This window comes from Cetorhinus maximus, chromosome 19 (assembly GCF_964194155.1).
Source record: "Cetorhinus maximus chromosome 19, sCetMax3.hap1.1, whole genome shotgun sequence".
In the NCBI taxonomy this organism is placed as follows: Eukaryota; Metazoa; Chordata; class Chondrichthyes; order Lamniformes; family Cetorhinidae; genus Cetorhinus; species Cetorhinus maximus.
In genome coordinates this window covers 6,674,667-6,702,588 of record NC_135897.1, presented here as the reverse complement: position 1 = coordinate 6,702,588, position 27,922 = coordinate 6,674,667, and the positions used below count along the sequence as shown (strand labels likewise).

Below are 27,922 nucleotides of genomic sequence, written 5' to 3'. Positions count from 1 at the left end.
ACCACTACCACCATAAATCACAGGCACACACAAATATGGCGCCTTCCTGTCCTTGTTGCTGCCAAGCCTTCTCATTACAAACTGCCCAAATCTTTAACTGTTAAACAGGGTGTGCTGAACTGATCAGTCATTCCTCTGAAAACAAATGTCTACTTCAGAAAGGAGTGGGCTGTATCAAATTTACATCCATTTGTCTGACTCCAAGTCCAAAAGGAATTCAATTGTATTGAAAACGGAGGTTTATGTGGGCCCGGTGGCCACTTAAATTGGTGCTGGGGTCTCACGTCAAATAAAAACAGAAAATACTGGAAAAACTCAGCAAGACTGGCAGCAGCTGTGGGGAGGGAACCAGAGTTAATGTTTTGAGTCCAGCATGACTCTGCTTCTGAATTATTTCTTCTTTAATTCAGATTTCCAGCATCTGCTGATTTTGTTTTTATCTCATTATCATATGTGAGGCATGTAGCCAATGTTGCTTGCGCTGTTTATGGATCTGTGTGCCTGTTTGGGGAAGGTGGGAGTGTGAAGGAGGGTGGGTATTAATGGACTCAATGGGCTGAATCTGGCACTTCGGTTACGAAATGGCAGCCAGGATCTCCTAAAGAAGAGATGCAGTATGTAGAGAGGAGGGAACTCTATAATGTGTACCCGATGCGTTCAGAGAAATGGCTGCAAAACATGTAGGTTAGATCCCTGCATTCTCAGATGTCACTTAGGAGGCCCTAGTCCTGGCAGTGGACAGTAGAATAGATATCCTGCATCCCCAAGGGTTTTGGGGTGAGGCCAAGGCAGAAAGCCCTTCACACAACAACTCTGTCACCAGTGGGAAGTGCTCACTGAGGCGGTCAATGCATGTAGTTTCGCTCCCAGGACCTGGCTACATTGCCAACAAATGTTCAGTAATCTCACCAATGTTAAGGTAAAAATGCCATCCCTCACCTCAATTACTTTCCCTACACCTGCATCACTGGCAGCTACATGAATTCACGCTTCCCTTCATTCTCCTACAACCGTTGCAATACACCTCACTCCTCCTTTTCCTCCTAGTCACACATTCCGCACCTCCTGCTCTCACCACGACCCCGACCATCTCTTGCCCATACCTCACATTTTACCCACAACTAGTCAATTGGTCAGCCCTCCTGGGTAGGGACACAACTCAAGCTGAATATAACTGGCACGGTTTTAAGAGCAGGTTAAAATATCTAAAAGCCAAAGTCAAAAGAATGGAGTGTGGGAAAAAGAAGGGAAGCCAGTTGATTGGTCCTATTGAAAGATGAAAATATCACAAACAAAATTTTATATAAACTAAAGGTAAACAAGCAAGGACACATACCATGAACAGTTAAAGCAAGCTAAGTTTACTATTCCATTAACTATTAAAGTTAATGGAAAATAAGATAGGAGATAATTGTGGTAGTAATGGACTTGATGGGCCAAATGGTCTACTGTGCAGTTCTGAATCAAATGGGAAAAGCCTACATTGAGTCAAAAACTGTACTGGGCCACTGGAAGATGCTCAAGGACGGATTATTAAGCACCCTGGGGGTATGGCAGAAATATTAAATGAATCCCTGTGTCAGTCATACACTTGAAGATGTTACTCAACTTGACAGCAGTAAGTGGTCCTTTCTGACTGTTAGTGCCATGAGTTGTGAGGTGAATTTATCACATGGTGAGACAGGACAGACCAATTTCACAAAAGGCTACTACATCCAATGTAGGAACTCTTATTTAAGTATTGTAATGAGATTTCTGAATCGTTCTGCTATATGCCCTGGATGCCTACAGAGCAACGCATGCCAATATGTCAGATGGTACACTTCCAGTGTAGACATGCCATATTGGACCCTTGCCCACTTTATGCCTGAAATATGGTCACAGCGTGGTCAAATTGCTTGGCTCAAATGTTCAGTTGATTCAGAGCTCAATTTCTCTGTTTTTCTCACTCCCTTGGAATTCAAAGGATACTCCAATTAGTTTCTGGACAAAACAAAGCAAAGACTCAATGTTGTAAACAGCCCATTTTTTAAATGGTCTACATTTAGTTCCAATCACATGTTGTGTGGTCAATTCTTAATGCTCTCTGAAATGACCCCAGCAAGCCCCTCAGTTATAGGCAATCACTTATGAGTATCTATGGCTGGACAATAAATGCTGCCACCTCCTAAGAGCAAATCTAGGGGAAACCCCTTGACACACACTCCAAGTACTAAAACAATGTACTGGGCAGAAGAAGTCCTCACCCCTCCCCTGGTGGCACAGAAACACTGGGGGCAGTGTTTAATGTGGGGTTCTTGCTCACCAGCTGGAGAGCTGGCGAGAGGCCTGTGTTGTCTCCTTTGAGGTATTAAGTGCCTCCAGCAGCGGACCTTCCCCGGAATCAAGGATGCCAGCAGCAGAAATCCCACCCCCTGAGAGCTGCCAGCCAATCACAGACTGGCAGCTGTCCTTTGGAAGCAATACCAGCAGGAGCTGTGCTCGCTGTTGGTAATACCCTCAGGCAGAGGCCGAGGATTACTAAGAGACCCAAGCCACAGGTGAGTGAGGACGATCTGGGGATTGGGGGATAGGGAGCACTGGGGGGAAGGGGTCAGCAGCAAGGGCAGGGGGTGGTTCTCAGTGGGACCCCCCAGTCTTCCCGACGCTAGGTCCCTCAATCAGGCATAAGGTGCCTTCGAATGAAGGATCCCCCCCACACCAGGATTCTGCAGGCAAACACATCAGAGTTTGCTTTTCGGGCTTCCCACATGACCACTGCACTGGCTGCCGCTGGTTGAATACCAGCAGCGACAGGATGAGGCCCTTAAATGGACATTAATTGCCCACTCAAGAACCTCAATTGATGGTGGGGTGGGAAGGCGTTCCATGAGCCTTCCCGCCTCAGGCTTTAATCATAGCAGAGGCAGGAAGGAGGTGGAGTCCCCACCCGGCACCCTCCAGCCCAATTAAATGCTCTCCCGCCTCCAAGCTCACTTTAGGGGAGGGCATTAAATTTCGCCGTGCAATCTCAATTCTGCCACAAATTCTCCTCACTCCACCCTCCCAGAATTAAGATGCCGGTGATTTGCACAATTGCCAACCTTCTTTTTATTAAGTGTCTGTCCCATTCCCAAATTTCTAAATGCAGCTTTCATTGTCGATGATCACTATAAACAAGAGAACACACCACAGCATAAAGACTCATGCCAAGGTCTAGTTTCTTGGCATTGATTCAAACTGCCTCATTGCACACTTCTTCGCTAAGCCAGTTGCCAAATTCCCTGCAATTCGACAACATTCATTTCCCTCCTTTCTGATCCAACATCCATGTTCTGGGTCTACTTTTGACCTCTGTGCAAATTGGAATCTGTTTTGAAAGGCTGTTATCTTCCTACCTTGACCTGAAGCTTTTGTACAAGTTGAGCCTGACGCTGCTGTCCATCTTGATATGCCTGAAGCTTTCTCCTATAAACCCTCTCTTCATCCTCAAATTGGCGGCGGAGATCTGATGCAGCCTTTGACTCAGCCCCCTTTTGCTCCCTCTCTGAAACTTCAGCCTTGAGGGACTTCTCCAACTAATGGAAAGGAACACAGAAGAAAGATTAGGCCTAACTAAAGAAACCTCATAACAGCCAACTGAAATGGTGTACTACTGTATAACATGTGGCATGGTAGCATGCAGTAAAATGTATCTTTGTTAAAGTGATTGCCTCCATGTTGGCCCAGTAGAGCAGCTGCCTCCTTACTGGATAGTCAAGTGTTGAATCTCAGAACTGTATGTCACTTCAGTTCACCCGCCACTGTTGGAGATCACTTTTGTTTGAGCTATCTACAAAAAGAAAGACTTGCATTTCTACATAGCCTTTCATTATCTCAACGTGCTTTACACCCAAGGATTCTCGCCGTTGTAATGCAGCAAACACAGCCGCCAATCTTGCATAGAGCAAGTTCCCATAAATAGCCATAAATGACCAGATCATCCGTTTAAAGTTTTGGCTGATGGATAAATATTGTCCCGGATGCACGTCCACCTGAGATTGCAGACCGTTTAACTTCTCATGCTAAAGCTACCACCTCTGACTGTGCAGCACTCCCTCAGAACTGCACAAATGTGTCAGCCTGGATTGTGCTGCTGAAGTCTCAGGATTGGGGCTTGAACCCACAGCCTCCTGAGTCAACGGTGACACCTTGAAGAAGAAAACTCAACTCATCTATAGCCAACTCTCTGCTGTTAATTTACTTTCTGCCGATGACTGGTGTAGCAGCATTAAAAGGCAGAAAATGTTGGGTGCAAGCTGACACTTTACATGTTGTATCAGAGGTGCACACTTTCTCTGAGTGCATCATTCCCTTTTACACATCTACAGGAACTGACACTGTTGGGGCATTTTTAACCTCGCTCACCCTGTGAGAAATGGGTATTCAAAACTGCCCAGGTGATTAACCCAACAATGTTTCATTCCTTTCCAAAGTCTTCAATTTTAACTGGCTCTTTTCAGCAGAAGGGAAAGAGCGCTGTTAGAAAACAACAAGGTTCTTCATTAGATATACAAATCAGGCTCCAATAACAATTTCAGACCCGACTCTAACTTAGCCAGGGCCTGAGCAGGTGAGGCGATTGTGGCTTCCCAGCCAGGCCAACTTAGTGGGAGGAGGAGTTCTGGCCAGAAAAGGCCCAAATAGGCAACAAATATCAACATCTTACTTTTCTTTTGGGGCCAGGAATGCAGAAAGTACTGATTGAGAAGCCCTTTCCTCATAACTTCCCTGAGTGCCAAGGACCATTCCTTCAGATAATTGGCGCAGAAATGGAAATGTCACACTGACACTGTTGGTGATCTTCTGAGGTATGGACACTGAACTGGGCAGAGATGCACTTTACATCTAACTACGATGTTCCTCGCCTAGGAGTGCTTTATTGAACACAGAAACAGGAGTAGGCCATTCAGCCCCTCAAACTTCTATCATTCAGCTAGCTGATCTCTACCTCAGCTCCATTTGCTCTGTCTTTCAAATCCTTTGGTTCTCATCCAGCAAAACACTGAGCTAAAAATGCAATTAGGCTCGTTAGCAGATGCCCAATTGCCCTGTGCCCAATGGAAATGGTGCAGTCAGCACAAAGAATTCATGCTACCTGCTCACTTCCATAATTGTAGCATCCAACCCAGCATTAAACACGCTGCTGAGTAGCTGCACACTCAGCAGGGGGCCCAGGTTCATGCAAAGGTAACACCATTTAAAGCTAGCCCGCACCTCTCAATGGGGACATGCAGTCTGGCTGGACAGGTATTGGAATTCACTGGGAAAGACTTCCTAAGCAGGAAGAATTCCAGAGCCATAGAGCCACAGGCCAGTGAGAGGGCTCCCACTCTCTGGTTCAGCGCTGGAGGTAGAAAGGATGAGGGAGATCATCTTTCTGCAGGGTGAGGGTGAAGGGTATAGGAGATCTTCCAGACACATGCTGCAAAGGCTGTGGGAACAGATAGCCATGGAGATCAATGCCAGGAGTCTGGCTCTGAGGACCTGGATGCAGAGCTGGAAAAGGGTCAAAGATCTCACACGAATGGTGAAGGTCAGTGAATGGATCTTCAAATGGCATCTCCTACCATCCTCACATACTGTTCAATGCACCCCACCCCTATCACTCACCCATCAACAATCTACAGCAATCTGGACTCATGTCCAACAGTCCTATGCTCCATCTGCCCCTCACATACATACCCCTGTTGCCAGCTTCACACCCACAATTTGCAGCTTCCACATATTTCTAGCAATTCAGCGATGACAGGCACATCACCCAAATACATTATAATAAACTCACTGACACTCTTCCCCACCTTGTGCAGCACAAACAGACACACAACAGGAACAGCAAAGAACCAGAGGGTGACAGGCACAACTGCATGTCCTACCTGCCTGGAGGAGACAGTGCTCAGCATTATTGTCAGGCCATCAGAGGACAGGGCAGCCAGTGTGGCTGAAGATATCCAGGGTGACAGTATGTTCCTGTCTTGTACAAATTCTCAAATCCCACTTCACACTCACCCTGCAATCTGCTCTGATGTACAAACTGCAGATGGTGCAACCAAGAACCTCTTGTTTTCCACCCCCAACCCCACCCCCACCTTCTCCTTGTGTACTTCCACTTTCAGAAACCCAAGAGTTTCTCTCTGGCCAATCAGTGATGCCTGAGGATGAAGGCCAAGACGAACAGGGAACCACCACAGATGAAGCATCATCACTTGATCAGTCACTTGCAGCCACCAGTCAGGTCCTGGCTCTGTACATACATTAGAGGGTAATATAGAGGTAGGATCTGCACGTGGTGAGTCACTGGGTGTGAATGGGCCATAACAAGGGTCAGGCAAAGGAAAGCACATGGGCTAACTCCCCAGAGGGTAAGGCTGCATTCAAGTTCTGTTGCTGGGGACTGAGATGAGGACTTTGGAGGTGGCATAAAGGAAAGGCTGATGGCCATGCACACAGAAATGCTTAGTGCCAGTGAGCCAGTTACCACAATCTAGGAGCATAGAGGAGTCTGGCTCCAATTTGATACAGGGGTTCACACAGATCTTGGGGCCCACCCTTTTAAACTCCATGACAGCACTTGTGGACCCGCTGTGGTTCAGTGTCTCATGACCGATGTCTCAGCTTCAATTATAGGACAGGCAGAAGCCACCCAATGGCTGATGTGGAAGCTCAGGCTGAGGTCATGAGGTTGCTGCTTGTTGCCGTGCAGGCTCAGGCTGCTGTCTTCAGATGAGGAAAAATTTTCTCTCTTTGAGGGTCTTGAGTCTTTGGAATTCTCTTCCTCAAAAGGTGGTGGAAGCAGAACCTTTGAATATTTTTAAGGCAGAGGTAAATAGATACATGACAAGCAAGGGGATGAAAGTTCATTTTTGCGTAGGTGGGAATACGGAATGGAGGTGACAATCAGATCAGCCATGATCTTATTGAATGGCGGAGCAGGCTCGAGGGGCCGAGTGGTCCTAATCCATATGTTCATATGTATTACAGCTGCGGACGCCAGTGCTCAAAGGGGCTTACAGCAGTCCAGCCGAATACTAGGATTTCTAAGGCACTGCCCTGGGGGAGTAGCAGTGGCTCCATGTTCCACAAATCTATTGTCCTCTCTCAGGATGACAGCAGTCATCATCCCGCCACTACCGCTCTGACCACACCCCTGCAATCAGAAGAGTTGCTTGAGGGTGACCTGCAAGACCCCACCCACCATTGAAAGTCAGCAGCCTTCCACCAGCCATGCTGCAGCCATTAGGCTAGCACTGCCTAGAAGCACTCAGACATTCAAGGGTATATGGAAGACAGGCACTATGAGAATGTAAAAGGATGAATCGATGATTGGAAATGTTGTTGGATAAAGTTGGTATGGAATGGTTGTTTCATGATTTTTTTTTTATTTCAGGCTTTGTGTGAAGAACACACAACGAGGGTCCAGCAGGGTGGAAAGGTGAAGACATGTAGAGCAGCAATGATCTGGGGATATTTTTCAGGGGAGCTGGAGTCTGATGTAACACTCATGGTCGGCTTATTCAGAGCATTTGTGTAGCTGATGCCTCCTTCCTTCCTCCCCCTCTTCTCTCTGTGAAAGGCTTCTCCATAGAGCAGAGGCTCAAATGTGACAATCCTATGATTGCCTCCAAGGCTCCTTGACATCTATATGTACGATGTTTCTCTCGCCTTGCTCCGGTGGGCATAGCGTAATAAAATCAGCTCCATGGCCTGACCACTGCCTCCGACAGAACCTGCAAAATGGTACATGAAAGAACATTGCTACTTGTTTTCCACCCCTCTCCCCTCTCTCTAACAGCTCTAAAAAAAACCCCAACACTTCATTCTGGGGTCATGGCAATTTTCGGGCTTCAAAATGAGGTCACAGTGGGAAAAGGTTTGGGAAGCTTTAGTGCTGAGGGAGTTTTACTGCCATCAACCCCATGCTGTACCTCACCTTAAAGTGCTTAATAGGACAGCGTAGAAACTGTGTATCGAACCCATGCATTACCTATGCTGAGATTGTTTGATGAGGATAAGTAAAGCCTGTATCTAACATGTGTTGTTACTGAACCATGGAAATGTTGGATGGATCAGTATAGGGGGCCCATAATTTGTATCTAATCCTGCCGCACTTGACCTGGGATTTTTTGATGGCACATTCTAGAAGTTTTACCTCATGTGGGAATGCTTGATGCTGAGAATGGAAAAGTCCTATTCTCTTACACTAAAATTCCACAGATAAAAGCAAAATACTGCGGATGTTGGAAATCTGAAACAAAAACAGGAAATGTTGAAAAAAAACTCAGCAGGTCTAACAGCATCTGTGGAGAGAAAAACAGAGTTAACTTTTCGAGTCCGTATAAGCTATATATATATATATATATATATATATATCCCTATCCCTCCTCACCAAAAACATCCAGGGTATTAAAAATCTGGCCTTTCTCCTTTCAAGTGGCTGACAAGAGCCATACTTGCTCAGGAGAGGAGATGCAGGCTAAAGCTACACGTCCAGCAGAGTTACATCAGATTGGGATTCACCCCTTTTCCTATGTCTAGACTTGATTATTTTAATGCACTTCTGGCTGGCCTCCCACATTCAACCCTTCATAAACTTGAGAGTGTCCGAGCATGCACCAAGTCTTGTTCACTCATCACCCTTGTGCTCACTAGGGTTACCAATGGCATGAATATAGATTTCAGTGTCATGTGAACTAAGAAAGTGACAGAGTCGGGTAATGTTAAGGAGTTGGAATTAGGCAGTGGGTTGGCGTGGATATGATCAGAAGATCATCTCGGGGTCAAAAATGACACCGAGGTTGCAAACAGTCTGGTTCAGCCTCAGACAGTTACCAGTTACAGAGTTTATTTCGGGAACTGATGACAATGGCTTTGCTTTTCCCAATACTTAGTTGATGGACATCTCTGCTCATCCAGTACCAGATGTCAGACTAAATTTGGAGACAGTGGGCAGGCTCGGGAAGTAGTGGTGAGTTAGAGTTGGGTGCTGTCAGCCTACAAATGGAAACTTACATTATTTTCAGATGATGAAGGCTTCTGGTGAAGCAATGCAACATTTTGAAATTCTCAACCTTGTTGTCAAATCCCTCTGTCGTCCCTTTGTCGGTAATTTCCTCTGTCTATACAGCCCCATGAGACATCTACACTCATCGAACTCTGACCTCTTGACCATTCCTGATTTTAATTGATCCACCGCCATCAATGGCCGTGCCTTCAGCTGCCAAGGCCCTAAGCTCTGCAATTCCCTTTCTAAATCTCTCTGCCTCTCAACTTCTCTTCCCTCCTTTAAGATACTCCTTAAATCCTAACTTTTTGACAAAGCTTTTGGTCATCGGCTCTAGCATCTCCCTATGTGGCTCAATGTCAGGTTTTGCTTGGTAAAACTCCTCTGAAGCCCTTGGGATATTCTACAACATCAAAGGCATTTATAAAAATACAAGTTGCTGTCGCTGAAAATTTCAATTGAAAGAGAAAAGCAAACATCTCACAACATCTCTCTAACCCATTAATAGCGCTGCCAATACTTAATCTCATCCAGAGATTTTACAAAGCGTGTAGACTGCAAATCATTTAGTGGGCTCTTCTGTTTGGACTGTGCATATGGCTGAGGTTGTGTGGGTAGTTGGCTTCTTCAATTTACCATTTTATGGTTGGTACCTGGTCTCTGTTTCCATCTAACAGTTAATAGATTCTAGTGTGGTCTACTAGGAAAGGGGCCTATGTTGCCTTGATCTAATGAGAGTGCCGGGATTGTGAAACTGATATCTAACTGAATGGCCTGTGATCTTCACACACGCAATCCCAGGACTTTTCCAAAGTGCCGCGTCCTCATTAAAGTGGCCGCAGATTCCTGTTTGCACAACCAGCTCCAGATATGGGCATTTCTAGTGCTCTGACTGTTTCAAACGGGGAACACTGCTCTCCAAAGTCAGGGCAAATTCCATTGCAAAAAAAGCTGTATGGCCTTTAGTGAGGGGCAAAGTGGGGGGGCTGTGTCAAATCCAAGCAGTTGGCTCATCCTCTCCAGGCAGGTTGTTCTTCTTAACAGGAAACAGCTGGTGTTGGCCTTCAACAATCCAAGTCTCTATGAGTGTTGGGGGAAGGGGCTGAGAGGCACAGGGCACGATTAACTCTCGTTCCTCAAAACAAACATGCTTTGTGTTTAATCTTCACTCGTTGGGCAGATAATGTTCCACAACATTGCCTCCACTGTTTTAATTGTTAAAAATGTCCCTGTGCTGCTATAATTATTCTACCATGTCAGCTGCTTTATATCATTGTAATAATCTTTATTTGGTTCCAGTGGCGATTAAAACCAGACCCTATCAATCCAATGCTACTGAACTGCCTCCTCGCCTCTGGGATTTCATGGGTTTAAAACTCATTACTTCTTCCATCAATCCTGCCAAGGCCAAGCAGAGACCTACAACTATAAATACAACCATCAAGAGTTCACTTTCTGGTTCTGCCCCTTTAACTGCAGGAGCTGTGCCCCTGAGCCTTGCTCACTCAATTTCCCCACCTCCCTTCTCTGGGGCAGCTCATTACCTCTACATGGCATCTATGCCTTGGTGGCTCAGCTGCAAGACTGTAAGTTTTGCACAGAGAGGCTAGGAGGGCCCAACCCACATCATATCATGTGGACGCACATCACATTTTGTTCATATTGTGTAACCTCTTTGTATTGCAAGGATTGGTTGAGAAATGGAAATATATATATAATTGAGCATTTCTGTAATTGCTATAATGCAAGTTGCTTCATTATAACATTTTATTCATGACTTTTTTCTACCCCTCGCAGAGGTTTTTATTAACCCACTCAGTTCAATTTGCTGCAGTTTTCTCCACCCATTTGGTTTCCTCCTCTCTTGCGACTAAAGTTAATGACTCAGGGGGTGCCATAGCTGCCAGTCGTCCTCTGGCATCATGTCCAGGTGTATGTACGAGGCTAGGCAATTGATGCCAGTAGCCTATTCAACTATGGAAGGCATCAGAGCCAAGCTTGGTTCTGTCCTCACATCACATGCTGTCACATACCCACCCAGAGAAAAAGCGATACATGTACACATTCCAGCAGTGATCACTGATTAGCGACAATGATTGATGATTTTCTCTCTAATCTTAGGGTGCTGTGATCAGGTGTGGCACTCATGTGACTCCCTCCACCACCGACGAACAGTGGCAGCGTTGTGTACCATCTACAAGATGCACTGCAGAAACTTCCAAATGCATGATCGCTACTATTTAAAAGGGCAAAGGCAGCAGACACATGGGAACACCACCACCCGGAAGTTCCTCTCCAAACCACTCATGACTCTGACTTGGAAATATATCACTGTTCCTTCACTGTCGCTGGGTCAAAATCCTGGAATTCCATCCCTAACAGCACTGTGGATGTAGCTACACCACATGGACTGCAGTGGTTCAAGAAGGCAGCTCGCCACCAACTTCTCAAGGGCAACTAGGGATGGGCAATAAATGCTGGCCTAGCCAGTGACGTCCACATCGAATAAATAAACTAAAAAAAACTACCTGGCTAAGATATGCTAATATAGCACAGAGTACTGATTGAACCTGGAACCTTCCCGGATAGTTTTGCTTGGCAAATAGCAAATTATACCTAAAATCCTCAGAAAACCCTTGGTGCTGCTTCCAATTCTAAACAGCAGAAAGACTTGCATTTCCATAGCATCTTTCACAACCTCAGGGATGTCCTAAAGCACTCTACAGGCATACTTTTGAAATGTAGTCACTGTTGGTAATGTAAGGATGCGGCAGCGAATCAGTGCACAGCAAGATCCCACAAACAGCACTGAGAAGGCAAATGGGGTCTCAGTTTGTCTCATTTGAAAGACGTCACCACTGACAGTTCGTCTGAAAATATAATGGGATCATTTTGGCGAATGCATATTATCAACAGCATCCTTGTCCTCTGACTGTACCAATGGGAACTTCGGGGTGTACTGCCTGTGGTTTTCCATCTGTTAATAGGCATCTTGCTTGTGACTTCCTGATATGTAGGGCCAGTGGAACCAGCAACCCATGTTTAGAGCATATCCTGAATTAACCCTGATCCCACAGGGATGCCCATTTGATGATTGGGTCAGGGTTATTCTCACCAAATTACTGGCTGAGTACCAGAGAAAGAAGAGAATTGTCTAATTTGGTGAAACTCAGTAGTGGGAGAGAAAAATTGATTGCAGGCAAGTGAGACCCAGGTGGAAGTGTGTATTCAAGGACAACAGGGGAATAGCTTTGGACATAGTTGTGGAGCCTCTGCGGTCAAACAGCCTCCTTACACTAATGTTCAGGGTACACATGTGAGTAATGACCACTTGGCTTGCCTACGTAAGGAGGCTAAGTGCTTGTGAGGCTGCACACAGGGTAAGGAATCAATACTGTCAGGAGAACAAATGATAGGGGAATATTGGTGAGGGGGTCAAAGATAAACCGTGGTAAGGCTCAGATCCAAAATGGCCACCATTTTGAGAAAGTGGCTCTGGTCTAAAAATCATTTTCTAAGCAGCAACAGGATGGTCATGTCCTCTCCAACATGAAGGCTCCCTCCAAGATCCTCACTTTTATCTTTTGTGCTAACTTCAAGGACTCTTAACTCTTTGTGATGTCCACGCCCTGTGAACCAGCTCCCATGTCTCAGGAGGTTCTTTGAATGCCTCTCTCACATTCCTGGACAGGGTCCAAAAATCAATTGTCTAATGGTCGATCCTTCTCGTCTCCAACTCTCCTTTCTCTCTCTCTCTCTGTAAGTCACAAACTTTCTTTTTTTCCTTTTTACTCAACCTACTCCTTTCTTATTCCTCCAAAATTTGAAATAGCTCGTTGTATACTGTTTCCCCTCGCTGGCTGTGGCTCAGTTCATAGCACCCTCACCTTTGAATCAGAGGGTTGTGGGTTCATGTCCCACTCCCGGAAACCAAGAACTGTGATTGTACTCGAAAGAGTTGCAATCTGTGACTGTTGATAACTCGAAAGAGTTTCATTCATTTAAGAGGTGTCAGCTGTGGCTCAGTTCATAGCACCCTCGCCTTTGAATCAGAGGGTTGTGGGTTCATGTCCCACTCCCGGAAACCAAGAACTGTGATTGTACTCGAAAGAGTTGCAATCTGTGACTGTTGGTAACTCGAAAGAGTTTCACTCATTTAAAATCAAGTCTCCTACTCTTACTCCATCATTCCTAAACAGAACAACTCCTTAGTTCCCTTGTTCCACCCCTGTTCCAACACAAACTTAGTGTTGGGCAATCTTAAATCTTCTTGGCGTTATCTTGTCTACTCCCTTTGCTCTTTTCAGATTTATTGGTGTCAAACATGCTGCAGGTTAAAACCAGGACAAGGGAAATTTAGGACTGACATCAGGAAATTCTTCACACTGAGTCAGCAGCACATGGAATGGTCTTCTAGGGTAGTGGAGCTAAAAGTCTGACGTTATTTTAAAAAACCAATGAATGTTGTGATGGACACGCTGTCGGGCCATTGTGGAGTAGGTACTCCGGGCCAAACAACCTTTCACATCTGAAATCGGAAAGAAAGTCTTCACATAAAATGTTGTGAATAGCGGAACAATTGGAGCTTTCAAGACTAAGATTGGTGGATTAAGATATCAAGGGATATGGTGCAATGACAGGTAAAGGGAGTTGAGGTACAGATCTGCCACAGTCCAATTGAATAGCAGTGCATGCTCAAAGGGGCTGAATGGCCTACTCCTGTTCCTAAACTAAGATTAGCAATCTGATGACTTTGAGATCTGCCGGGTACTTCCAGAATTTTCTGTTTTCGTTTCACATTTCCATCATTCGCAATTTTTTTCTCTTTAACCTTGCTAAAAAAAGGCGACTACATTACCCTCTGTTTATTAACACATTTCCACTTATACGATACAGTATGAAAATATCCCTGTCAAAATCAATCCCTGATCCTCGGCTCCATCTCGCATATCCCCTTATCTTGTTTTCCTTGGCTCTAACCCCTGCTTCCCACGCTCCAAGCCTGAGTGCCTCATTCCTAAATAGCTGTATTCGAATTCAATGTGTAGTTAATCATAGTTATTTCTCCAAACTGTAAAATCAGATAGAATACAGGACATGCTTTCTGATTGTGTACTGACGAGTAATTGGGTTTTCTTCCCCCCTTTTATCATGTATTTTTCTCAACTCGGGGTCACAAAGTGGGGGGCGGTGGGGCAGGGAGAACTCAGTAATTGCCATGGGGCAGGGACCTGAGAGGGAAGCTTCAGGGAAAGTGAAGAGAATTTCATTCTGTACAGTTATTTTAGTGTTTGAAAGGAAATATCCATTCATTATCTGATTTGGCTTCTTTTCAAGAATATGTATGATGAGAAAGTATATTTTATGTGCTCTGGCTGGTGATAGTCTCAGTATGTAGCTTAGAGAATGATGCTTTGGGCACTGATAGTCCTCTGCAGCAGCAAAACAAAACGAGCATTAATATTCAAAGATAACTAATGAATAATCTTGGAATTCTTGAAAGTTAGCTGCACACCAGATTGCCGTGATACTGCAGGCGGTGTGAAGCTGTGGTGTAGGTTGCCTTCTGGAGACATTCTCACCTTGAGAGCTCACTACATAAAATAAAATATTAGGACGGAGCTTAAATTTCTTGTTTCTGTACTGTGTGTGCATGTGCGTTCCATGTGTCCTCTATATGCATGTGTGTGTTGTTTTTATTCATTCATGGGATGAGGGCATCGCTGGCTAGGCCAGCATTTATTAATTGCCCTTCAGAAGGTGGTGGTGAGCTGCTTTCTTGAATTTCTGCCATCCATGTTGTGTAGGTACACCCACAGTGCTGTCAGGGAGGGAGTTCCAGGATTTTGACCCAGAGACAGTGAAAGAATGGCAATATGTGCAAAGGGAAATAGGAGAAACTCATGTCCCACTTGGACTCAAAGAAAATGTGACCTCCACATCCACAGCATTAATTCTGCATTAAAAGAGAATACTATGCAGAGTATTTTCAGCTTAGAGTATTCTCTTTTCTCCCTATTGTGCCAACCATGCACCCTTCTCCCATTCCCATCATCGTTCTCCCACCACCCTCATCTATGAATTCAGGAAGACTTCAGCATCATTCATCTTTTACTGCTTATCGTGCGTACTTCGATTTACCTGTGTTCACGTGCGCATGTGTCTCTCTGCGTGTGTGTGTGTGTGTGTGTGTCTGTCCATGTGTGTTGCATTAATGTGGAAACATGGGCATTTTGCAATCTGCAACAATAGCTGTGGCATAGCCTACTTAAGGGAACTATGGAAAATGCCCAGGTGAAAGCTCTCCAATGTCTCCAATTACCCAGGTGGAAAACAGCCCCATTGTCAGTGTGATGGAAAGCAGAACTCTTATGTCATTGTTCGAATACTGAAAAAAGCATTAAACATTTTCTTCTGCACTGGCCACGTGTGTGCTTGTGAATCATCCAGTGTGCACATCTGGCTGACAACTTCAATTTAAATGCATATGCCTGTTTAAGAGGCAAAATGGTGACATATGAGCTGAAATTTTGAATTTGAGGTTTTATGAAGACTCATAATGTTTGTCAGCCTTTGTTAGAGATGTGGGGGAGGGGAAAATAGTAACCACCAATGAAGTGAGAGAATATGCAATGTGAAGACATGAATTAGAGTTTGTGAACAGCAGTGGAAGGGTGCAGTGGTGCAGCTCCCAGTAAACAGTGGTGCAGCTCCCAGTAAACAGTGGTGCAGCTCCCAGTCTCTTGTTTCTGGCTGTAACAGGACGAAGACCTAATACTCTATATTTTTATATTTAAAAAAAATTATATATATATATTTTATATCTTCATAGCTAATATATATATCCTCATAGCTAATTTCTGAAATTTTAAAACTGCACAACGGCCTTTTTTAAAATGGTTGAAGCGATGTCTGTCTGTGATCTTTGAACAATAGGAGCTAATTTGGCAATATCAAGGAAATTTGTACCTCGTTATTGCTGAAGAGACCCTAAAGACTCCTGTGGGCTGCACAGACCAAATTCAAGTGGAACCACACCAAGGCCATTTGCATTTCAGACCTCAGCTGGCCAACTGAAGTCTACTAATCTGCTAGGGCAAGGAGCCCTGCAACCTTCCTTTCAAATACTTAATGGTTGGGACATTAACAATTTCAGGAACCCTGACAAAGGGAGATACACCCTTTGTCAAAGTGAAAATGGAGAGGTGGGAGTCATGTGACATGACCCCCTCTAGCTGGTGGAACCAGTAATGTTGCCTTGTGGAGCTGCAAAGGTCAATCTGCCATCTTTCCATCTACCAAGCAGCAGCACAAAAAGAGGTTCTGTCCAGGTTTGAATGCCTGGCTCCATCTACACTGTTTCTACTGGAACTTCTGTACATCGCCTGCAAGACTGATTCATCGCTGTGTGCCTACCTCATTGTGGAAGTCAACTCTACAGGAAAAGTGAATTGTCCAGCATCAGTTCAGCCTGCTGACCTCTGTGAAGGAATATGCCATTAGACTTTGATTTTGGAACCCTGGACACACGTGAAACAGTAATTCTTTTCTCTGTGCTCTTTGCCTGGTAAATCTTCCTTTCTCTATCGCTCTTTTATTGTATGAATGCCCAGGGGGCTACGTTGCGACCCTCCTCCCACGTTTCACTGTGTGCAAATAAACTAACCCTCTGAGTTTACCCTATCTGGTCACACCAAAACTGAGGGGTTCAGAAATACACCACCACACATAAAGAGGAAAATCAACATCAAAACACCTTTATGTTTACGGACAGTGGTGAGAGGAGAGATCGGGGCTGTTTAAATTAAACCCCCTCCTGTCCGCAACGCTGACTCAATTAGCCGGCTAGCAAAGTGGGTATTCCACCACAAGAGTTTGGTGTGAAGAGGGCTTTTATGTTTGGCATTTCAGAGAACAGGAGGGGCTGGCAAGCACAATAGCCTTAGCAGTGCATGGGCTGTATTCTCAGGAACCCTGCCACCTGGGTTAACATCAGTGGCCTATCCAGCCCTTGCCTCTTTGTCACAGCGAAGTGCTTTGTCCTTTTACAAACATGTCCAATTATAAAACCATCTGTGAGCCACAGAGCTTCCGAGTTGACATGTCTTGGGAGGCCCACAGCATTATAACTTATTGCATACTATTAGAGGCCAATATTGGTGTACAAATTGTCTGTGGCTCAGCATCTAGGGGATGGCAATGTTATATGACGACCTCCTTTCTGAAGGAGTGATGCTGAGGATAGATTTCCTTTGAGATACTCAGGACAGACTATCTTGACCAGTACGTATGGGTCTTGGATAACGACTCACGTTGAGAAGCCACCTTTTCTTCACCGTGAAACATTGTGTACTTAGTTCTGCAAACTTTCCCATGAGAAAGTGAGCAACGTCTGGTGAAGGCATTAACATACTGCATTAAATTGATCATTTTTAGCAGTTTGATCAACACTGTAGGGCTAGTCAGTTCTGGTATCTCTGATATCTCTGGCCCCTTTAATAACCTGAGCTCAAAACAGTGCAATATAAAAGAATTGTATCGAGGGCTGAGCAGGCAGTTCTTCTGCGAGGCCTTTCCATCTGACTTAAAACAAAGCTGAAAGGTAAAGGAAATAAAACATGGTGAAGTTGGCAAGAAGCCAACAAGGCGATCCCTCAAAAGCCCAAAAAGTGCTAATGAGTTTGGGTCATTGAAATACACACAGCCTAGAGGGACACTTCAACCACACTCCCTCAAGTTAGGGTCTGACACAACAGCCCCCTGCTGTTCTACTAAGGCTGCAAACTGCCCTTAATGACCTTGGCAGTTGTGCTTGGCTCCATTATTGGAACAGGGAACATTTTGGCTATACTCAGTCCCCTGGCACTCAGTGATCTCTAATTAAAATTCCCAGGTCATTAATTCGCTTCCTTTATTATCCCTGTTGGAATGCTTGAGCATGGCAGGCACAGTAAATATAACTCTATTTGTATTGTCTAATTGAATGGTTTTCAAAATGGGCATTTCCGTTAACCCTTCTATCTTCAGTTCTGCATCCAGGCTGCATTTGGCCTCCTCCTTTTCAATGTTATGCAGTAGGATGGAGTGTCAAGTAAAAAAGATTGCACACAAACGACGCACACTGCAGTTTGATTCTCTCCCTTTTCCCTCATTCCCAGTGGCGCTCTTTCTTCAGGCTATGTCACTACAGAAGCACCAATTATCACACCAACAATCTAATTTTAATGGGAACTTCACATCGCTAAATGCCATTGATCTTATGAAGAGCTACCTTCCTCAATGTTAACCCCCACCCATCAAAAATTTCCAAAATCATCCTCTGCAATGGGTGAAGTAAAGTATAACCTACTACTTTCCACTGTGAGGTTCATCCCCAGTCTGTGTTTAGCTCAGCTGACTGGCGATAGAGGAGCTACAATTACCACTTGTAATTTGTAAATTGTAAAGATCAACAGATTCAACTTCCACTCCCAAGACTTGAGCACAAAATCTAGGCTGATACCTCACTGCAGTGCTGAGGGAGCGCTGCACTGTCCAAGGTGGCATCTTTCAAATGTGACGTTAAATTGAGGCACCTTCTGCATTCTCGTGTAGACATAAAAGATCCCACTGTAATATTTAAAGAAGAACAGGGTAGTCTGCAAATCTGGAGCAGGAACCTTGATCTCTTTCCTCCCAAGTTTATTATTACAAGATGAAAGAAAGAAAGAAAATCTTTCGTATAATGCCTTATATGACCTCAGGATGTCCCAAAGTGTTTTACAGCCAATAAAATACCTTTTTAAGTGTAATAATTTCTTTATATTAGAAAATGTGGCAGCCAATTTGCACACAGCAAAATCCCACAAACAGCAGTTGGACAAAATAATCTATTTCATTGGTTTTGGCTGAGGGATAATTATTGGCTAGAACACCAAGGTGAACTCAAGCCTCTGGAATGGGACAGGAACCCATTATCTTCTGATTTAGCATAAGAGTACCACCACTGAGCCACAACCGATACATCTTTGACCTCTGGGCTGCAGCCTTCAAGCGACCATTTGGAGAGAACGACAGAAAGCTGTTTTAAGTTCTTTGGGTCAACAACTCTCAGGTTCCGCAGTATCTTATTTGTATCATTAGGTCTCCCCTCACGTTGATCAATCAGCATTCAGCTCCAGGAACCAACGCCCAGGGTGTGCCCAGAATTTATTCCTTTCTCCCATTGACAGCATATGTGACCTTTCTAGCCAGTCTGCTTCAATACCTACTCATATAAGTATTAAGATACAGGACAGGGAGGTTTATATAGAAACACATAACAGTAAACATGTGTATAACATGAAGAGGTCCTATTTGAAAATGTGTCAGTAGAATTTTGGGATTCAGCAAGCTTAATCCTCCTGACATTCAAGGAAATACTTTACTTTAAAAGGGAAACCATTCCTAAAATTCCGGGGATAAATTGAATGGATTGAATTTTAGGAACACAGGAACACAAGACATTTAGCCATGCTCATTCCGCTATTCACAGAATCACACAGTACAGAAGAAGCCCTTCGGCCCATCGAGTCTGCACCGACACATGAGAAACACCTGACCTACCTACCTAATCCCATTTACCAGCGCTTGGCCCATAGCCCTGAATGTTATGGCGTGCCAAGTGCTCATCCAGGTACCTTTTAAAGGATGTGAGGCAACCCGCCTCCACCACCCTCCCAGGCAGTGCATTCCAGACCGTCACCACCCTCTGGGTAAAAAAAGTTTTCCTCACATACCCCTAAACCTCCTGCCCCTCACCTTGAACTTAGGGCCCCTCGTGACTGACCCTTCAACTAAGGGGAACAGCTGCTCCCTATCCACCCTGTCCATGCCCCTCATAATTTTGTAGATCATTAAAACGTCATGAACAGGTACAGAAAATAATCAAAAAGGCCTAGTCTGGCCTTTATACCTTGAGGAAAGGAATACAAAACAGTAGAAGTCATGCTTCAGCTACATGAAAGCCTGGTTAGACCACACCTGGAACATAGGAACAGAGCAGCAGAGTACTTAGGAGCAGGAGTAGGCATTCGGTCCTTCAAGCCGGTTCAGCCATTCGATAGGATTATGACTGATCTGGCTGTGGTCTCAACTTCACCTTCCTGTCTGCCCTTCATAACCCTTGGCTTTCTTGTCTATCAAAAATCTGTCTAACAGCCTTGAATAAATTTAAAGACCCTGCCTCCACCGCTCTCTGGGGAACAGAATTCCACAGACTAATGATCCTCTGAGAGAAAAAAAATCTCCTCACCTCCGTCTTAAAAGGGGGACCTTTTATTGTTAAACTGTGTCCCGGAATTCTCGTATCCCCCACAAGATGAAACATGCTCCCAGTATTCACCCCATCTAGTCCCCTCAATATATGTTTCAATAAGATCACCTTTCATTCTTCTGAACTCCAGTGGAGTAGGCCCAACGTGTTCAACCTTTTTTCATAAAATAAGCCCTGCAGCCCAGGAATGAGTTGAGGAAAGCTTCTCTGAACTGCTTCTAAAGAAGTTACATGTTTTTGCAAATAAGGAGACCAAAGCTGAACACAATACTCTGGTTGCGGTCTCACCAGGACCCTGTACTGCTGCAGTAAAACCTCAAGCATTTGTGTGTACCACACCTTAGAAATGTACATTGGCCTTGGAGGGAATGCCGGGTAGATTTACTAGAATAACACCTGTATTTCATGGGTTAAGTTATGAGAAGAGGTTAGATAAACTATGATTGTATTCCCTAGATTTTAGAAGTTTAAGGGGTGGTCTGACCAAAGTATTCAAGATATTAAAGGGAACAAATAGGAGAGATTGGGGGAAAACTACTTCCATTAGTTGGGAACCCAGGGCTGAGGGGCATAGTTTAAAAATTAGAGCCAGTCCTTTCAGGAGTGAGATTAGGAAATACTTCTACAAATAGAGGGTGATAGAAGTATAAAACTGTCTTCTGCAAATGGCATTTGATGCCAGGTCAATTGTTAATTTTGAAGCTGAGGTTGATAGATCGTTGTTAGCCAAAAGTAATAAGGGATATGGAGCAAAGAGAGAAATATGTAGTTGGTCACAGAACCGACACTGAATGGCTGAACAGAGTGGGGCTAAATGGACTTGTGTTCCTGTTCCTAAAATCCAATCCATTCAATTTATCCCTGGAATTTTGGTTACGCTTCCCCTTTAAGGCAAAGTATTTCTATGAATGTCAGGAGGATTAAGCTCGCTGAGTCCCAAAATGCCACTGGCAAATTTTCAAATTGGACCTCTTCACCTTATACACATGTTTACTGTTATGTGTTTCTATATACACCTCCCCTCCCCACTCCCAGCATTAAGATCTTATCTGCCACATCCCAGTCCATTTACATAAGCTGGTCCAAGTTCCTCTGACGATAATCAAGCTCCTTTGTATCCATTATGTAGCCACGGAGCTTTGTGTCATCAGCAGAACATAGTCCAACAGGCACCCTGTTTCATATCATTCACAAATTTCTGGTCGATGGAGGTTTGAGAACACATCCCTGCTGAACACCACGAGCTATCTGTGGCTTTCCATTTATCACTATTCTCTATCTTCTGTTGTTGAGCCAATTCTAAACCCATGTGGACAATTTGTCATCTATTCTTTAAGCTGCTCTACTAATCTGACATGAGAAATTTTTGGCAAATGCCTTTTGGAAATGCGAGTAAACTGAATCGGCGCTGTTATCCTCCGGCATATCAACTCCTTCAAAGAATTCTAGACAAAGGTAAAAGCAAAATAAATCAAAACAGAGGATTTCATTCCTATATTTGTCGTCAGGTGTCTGCAATTTTTCTGCATTTATTGACTTCCTAGGATTTTTATTCCTGGAGCTGTACAAAAAGTAAAACAAAGACAGTTTTTGTCTGGGTAACCAATGCTATTTAGTAGGGAATATGTTACTGTGCTCAGATGGTGTGTCAGTATTTACACTGGAAAGGCCAGGGCCAGGATATTCATTGCCCGCCCAGTCGGGCCTGTTCGGTGGCATGAGCAGATAATATGGCGCGATCAGTTTCACGACGCTGTGAAACCAGTTTGCGAGCATCTGCTCAGCCCGCCGATGGTGGGCTGCAGTTCCTGCCATCAGACATCAGGGACCTCAGTGTAATACACCAGCTTATCATTATAAGGCCAGCCTGCCGGACTCATCCCCCCACCCCGCCCCAGCTGGATCGTCCGCCCACGTCGGCGGGAAAACACATTGACGTGTTTCACAACAGCACATAAGAGAAGTGCACTTCACGGGCTGCACTACGCTTGGGACTTCGAGGTTTGTTCGCCTACCTTACTTCGGTCAGCACTCACAATCATCAATGCCAGGCTTTGCAAGCAGCACCACATCACTTTTAGGGGGGCTCACGGGTAGGTCTCTACCTACCAGATCAGCCATATGTGGGCAGCTTTTCAATGGCTGCAGGGCAAGGGCTTGCTTTTTGAAGGGGGAGAAGTGGCCTCAGGCTAGGAAAGAGGCTGCAGGATGAGGGCTGTACTGGGGAAGGAGGGTATCCCAGGGTGCGTATGGGGGCACATGTTGATCTGTGCAAGTGGCCTCAAAATGGTGAAGGCTGAGGGGTCAGTCTCGAGAGGAGGAGAGGCCAGATGGACATGTGTGTGAGAATGGGCGGTGATGCCGCTTAAGCTGGCAGTGAGAGAGATGCCAGTGAAAGTGTGATGGGCTTCAGTGTGTGAGTTTAGAGTGATGAGACGGTTGCCCAGGAGTGTGTCAGTATTTGCAGGGAGTGACCAGGAGTGTGTCAGTATTTACACAAAGTGACCAGGAGTGTGTCAGTATTTACACAGAGTGACCAGGAGTGTGTCAGTATTTATAGGGAGTGACCAGGAATGCGTCAGTGTTTACAGGGAGTGACTAGGAGTGTGTCAATATTTATAGGGGGTGATCATGACTGTGTCAGTATTTAAAGGGAGTGACCAGGAGTGTGTCAGTGTTTACAAGGAGTGACCAGGAGTGTGTCAGTATTTGCAGGGGGTGACTAGGAGTGTGTCAGTATCAGTATTTACAGGGGGGGACCAGGAGTTTGCCAGTATTTACTGGGTGTGACCAGGATTGCATCAGTATTTACAGGGAGTGACTAGGAGTGTGTCAGTGTGTGACCAGGGGTGTGTCAGTATTTATGCAGAGTGACCAGGAATGTGACAGTATTTATACGGGGTGACCAGGAGTATGTCAGTATTTACTGGGGTTGATCACGAGTGTGTCAGTGTTTACAGGGAGACCAGGAGTGTGACAGTATTTACAAGGAGTGACCAGGAGTTTGTCAGTATTTGCAGGGAATGACCAGGAGTGTGTCAAGATTTTTTTTTATTCGTTCACGGGATGTGGGCTTCACTGGCTGGACCAGCATTTATTGCCTGTCTCTAGTTGCCCTTGAGAAATTGGTGGTGAGCTGCCTTCTTGAACTGCTGCAGTCCATGTGGTGTCGGTACACCCACAGTGATGTTAAGAAGGGAGTACCAGGAGTCTGACCCAGCGACAATGAAGGAACAGCGATATATTTCCAAGTCAGGATGGTGACTGACTTGGAGGGGAACTTCCAGGTGGTGGTGTTCCCATCTATCTGCTGCCCTTGTCCTTCTAGATGGTAGTGGTTTTGGGGGTTGGAAGGTGCTGTCGAAGGAGCCTTGGGTAGTTTCTGCAGTGATCCTTGTAGATGGTACACACCGCTGCTACTGTGCATCGGTGGTGGAGGGATTGAATATTTGTGAACGTGGTGCCAATCAAGTGGGCTGCTTTGTCCTGGACAGTGTAAAGCTTCTTGAGTGCTGTGGGAGCTGCACTCATCCAGGCAAGTGGGGAGTATTCCATCATACCCTTGACTTGCGCCTTCTAGATGGTGGACAGGCTTTGGGGAGTCAGGAGGTGAGTTACTCATCGCAGGATGCCTAGCCTCTGACCTGCTTTTGTAGCCACAGTATTTATATGGCTAGTCCAGTTCAGTTTCTGGCCAATGGTAACCCCCAGGATGTTGATAGTGGGGGATTCAGTGATGGTAAAGCCATTGCACATCAAAGGCCGGTGGTTGGATTTTCTCTTGTTGGAGATGGTCATTGCCTGACACTCGTGTGGCGTGAATGTTACTTGCCACTTGTCAGCCCAAGCCTGGATATTGTTCAGGTCTTGCTGCATTTGGACATGGACTGTTTCAGTATCTGAGGAGTTGTGAATGGGGCTGAACATTGTGCAATCATCAACGAACATCCCCACTTCTGACCTTATGATGGAAGAAAGGTCATTGATGAAGCAGCTGAAGATGGTTGGGCCGAGGACACAACCCTGAGGAACTCCTGCAATGATGTCCTGGAGCTGATATGATTGACCTCCAACAACCTCAACCATCTTCCTTTGTGCTAGGTATGACTCCAACCAGAGGAGAGTTTCCCCCCTGATTCCCATTGACTCCAGTTTTGCTAGGGCTCCCTGATGCCACACTCGGTCAAATGCTGCCTTGATGTCAATGGCAGTCACTCTCACTTCACCTTGGGAGTTTGGCTCTTTTGTCCATGTTTGAACCAAGGCTGTAATGAGGTCAGGAGCTCAGTGGCCCTGGCGGAACCCAAACTGGACGTCATCAAGCAGGTTATTGCTAAGCCAGTGCCATTTGATAGCACTGTTGACGACCCCTTCCATTAGTTTACTGATGACTGAGGGTAGACTGTTGGGATGGTAATTGGCCTGGTTGGATTTTTCCTGCCTTTTGTGTACAGGACATACCTGGGAAATTTTCCACATAGCCGGGTAGATGCCAGTGTTGTAGCTGTACTGGAACAGCTTGGCTAAGGGCGCGGCAAGTTCTGGAGCACAAGTCTTCAGTACTATTTCCGGAATTTTGCAGTATCCAATGCCTTCAGGCATTTCTTGATACCACGTGGAGTCAATCAAATTGGCTGAAGACTGGCAACTGTGATGCTGGGGACCTCTGGAGGAGGCTGAGATGGATCATCCACTCAGTACTTCTGGCTGACGATTGTAGCAAATGCTTCAGCCTTATCATTTGCACTGATGTGCTGGGGTCCTCCATCATTGAAAATAGGCATATTTGTGGTTCCTCCTCCTCCAGTGAGTTGTTTAATTGTCCACCACCATTCGCGACTGGATGTGGCAGGACTGCAGAGCTTAGATCTGATCCGTTGGTTGTGGGATCACTTGGCTCTGTCTATCACTTGCTGCTTATGCTGTTTGGCACAAAAGTAGTCCTGTGTTGTTGTTTCACCAGGTTGACACCTCAGTTTTAGGTATGCCTGGTGCTGCTCCTGGTATGCCCTCCTGCACTCTTCATCGAACTAGAGTTGATTCCCTGGCTTGATGGTAATTGTAGAGTGGGGGATATGCTGGGCCATGAGGTTAGAGATTGTGTCTGAATGCAATTCTGCTGCTGCTGACGGCCCACAGTGCCTCATGGACGCCCAGTCTTGAGTTGCTAGATCTGTTCGAAATCTATCCCATTTAGCACGGTGGAAGTGCCACACAACACGATAGAGGGTATCCTCAATGTGAAGGCGGGACTTTGTCTCCACAAGGACTGTGCACTGGTCACCCCTACCGATACTGTCATGGACAGATGCATCCGCGGCAGACAGGTTGGTGAGGACGAGGTCATGTATGTTTTTCCCTCTTGTTGGCTCCCTCACCACCTGCCACAGACCCAGTCTAGCAGCTATGTTATTTAGGATCAGCCAGCTTGGTCAGTAGTGATGCTACCGAGCCAATTTTGTTGATGGGCATTGAAGTCTCCCACCATTCTGTGCCCTTGCCACCCTTAGTGCTTCCCCCAAGTAGTGTTCACATGGAGGAGCACTGATTTATCAGCTGAGGGAGGGCGGTACGTGGTAATCAGCAGGAGTTTCCTTGCCTGTGTTTGACCTGATACCATGAGACTTTATGGGGTCTGGAGTCGATGTTGAGGACTCCCAGGGCAACTCCCTCCCGACTGTATACCACTGTGCTGCCACCTCTGCTGGGCCTGTCCTGCCAGTGGGACAGGACATGCCCAGGGATGGGTGACGGTGATGCCTGGGACATTATCTGTAAGGTATGATTCCGTGAGGATGAATCTGTCAGGCTGTTGCTTGACTAGTCTGTCAGACAGATCTCCCAATTTAGGCTCTAGCCCCCAGATGTTAGTATGGAGGGCTTTGCAGGGTCGACAGGGCTGAGATTGCTGTTGTCTTTTCCGGTGCCTCGGTTGATGCCAGGTGGTCCATCTGGTTTCATATACAGGGGGTAACCAGGAGTTTGTCAGTATTTGCCGGGAGTGATCAGGAGTGTGTCAGTATTTACTGGGAGTGACCAGGAGTGTGTCAGTATTTACAGGGAGTGACCAGGAGTGTGTCAGTATTTACAGGGAGTGACCAGGAGCGTGTCAGTATTTACAGGGAGTGACCAGGAGATTGTCAGTATTTACAGGGAGTGACCAGGAGCATGTCAGTATTTATAGGGAGTGACCAAGAGTGTGCCAGTATTTATAAGGGATGGGCCAGAGTGTGTCAGTATTTACACAGGGTGACAAGGAGTGTGTCAGTAGTTACAGGGGGTAACCAGGAGCATGTCACTATTTACAGGGGGTGACCATGAGTGTGTCAGTATTTACAGGGAATGACAAGGAGTGTGTCAGTATTTACAGGGAGTGATCAAGAGTGTGTCAGTATTTACAGGGGGTGACCAGGAGCATTTTAGTGTTTACAGCGGGTGACCAGGAGTGTGTCAGTATTTACAGGGAGTGACAAGGAGTGTGTCAATATTTATAGGGGTCTCCAGGAGTGTGTCAGTATTTACAGGGAGTGATCAAGAGTGTGTCAGTATTTACAGCGGGTGACCAGGAGTGTGTCAGTATTTATAGGGGTATCCAGGAGTGTGTCAGTATTTACAGGGAGTGACCAAGAGTGTGCCAGTATTTATAAGGGATGGGCCAGAGTGTGTCAGTATTTACACAGGGTGACAAGGAGTGTGTCAGTAGTTACAGGGGGTAACCAGGAGCATGTCACTATTTACAGGGGGTGACCATGAGTGTGTCAGTATTTACAGGGAATGACAAGGAGCGTGTCAGTATTTACAGGGAGTGATCAAGAGTGTGTCAGTATTTACAGGGGGTGACCAGGAGCATTTTAGTGTTTACAGCGGGTGACCAGGAGTGTGTCAGTATTTACAGGGAGTGACAAGGAGTGTGTCAATATTTATAGGGGTCTCCAGGAGTGTGTCAGTATTTACAGGGAGTGATCAAGAGTGTGTCAGTATTTACAGCGGGTGACCAGGATTGTGTCAGTATTTATAGGGGTATCCAGGAGTGTGTCAGTATTTACAGGGAGTGATCAAGAGTGTGTCAGTATTTACAGGGAGTGACCAGGAGTGTGTCAGTATTTACAGGGAGTGACCAGGAGTGTGTCAGTATTTACAGGGAGTGACCAGGAATGTGTCAGTATTTACAGGGGGTGACCAGGAGTGTGTCAGTATTTACAGGGAGTGACCAGGAATGTGTCAGTATTTACAGGGAGTGACCAATAGCCTGCCATTATTTACAGGTTGTGACCAGGAGCATTATTTAACACGTGACAGGAGTGTGTAATATCACAGGAGAATTGAAAGAACATGTCAGTATTTCCTGGGGGTCCCAGACATTTGTCACTATCAGTGGCATCAACCAATTTTTCTGCTTGTGATTGCTATTCATTGATTTCTGCTGGAAAATGCTACTGTGGCTGGAAATTGAGTGCAAGGGATGGTCTAGCAGTGACGGTTAAATATCTTAGTCAAGTTTGGATTTTTCACTGGGGTATCATCACCCCTGACAAGTGGTTGTTTTGCGTTTTTTACCCAACCCAGTTTCATGAGAACTGCCCCTGCTGTAGCATTCAGGTGAGTTTAAT

At 45.5% G+C, this 27,922-nt stretch overlaps 1 protein-coding gene across 1 annotated transcript in view; it reads right to left on the bottom strand.

The window, feature by feature from the left end:
* The window catches only part of crocc2 (ciliary rootlet coiled-coil, rootletin family member 2), a 293,289-nt gene that overhangs the window by 212,873 nt on the left and 52,494 nt on the right, over window positions 1-27,922 (bottom strand). Inside the window, exon 3 of the mRNA XM_078563452.1 lies at window positions 3,378-3,557. Within this exon, the coding sequence (XP_078419578.1) occupies window positions 3,378-3,557 (180 nt within the window). The remainder of the gene's footprint in view (window positions 1-3,377; window positions 3,558-27,922) is intronic.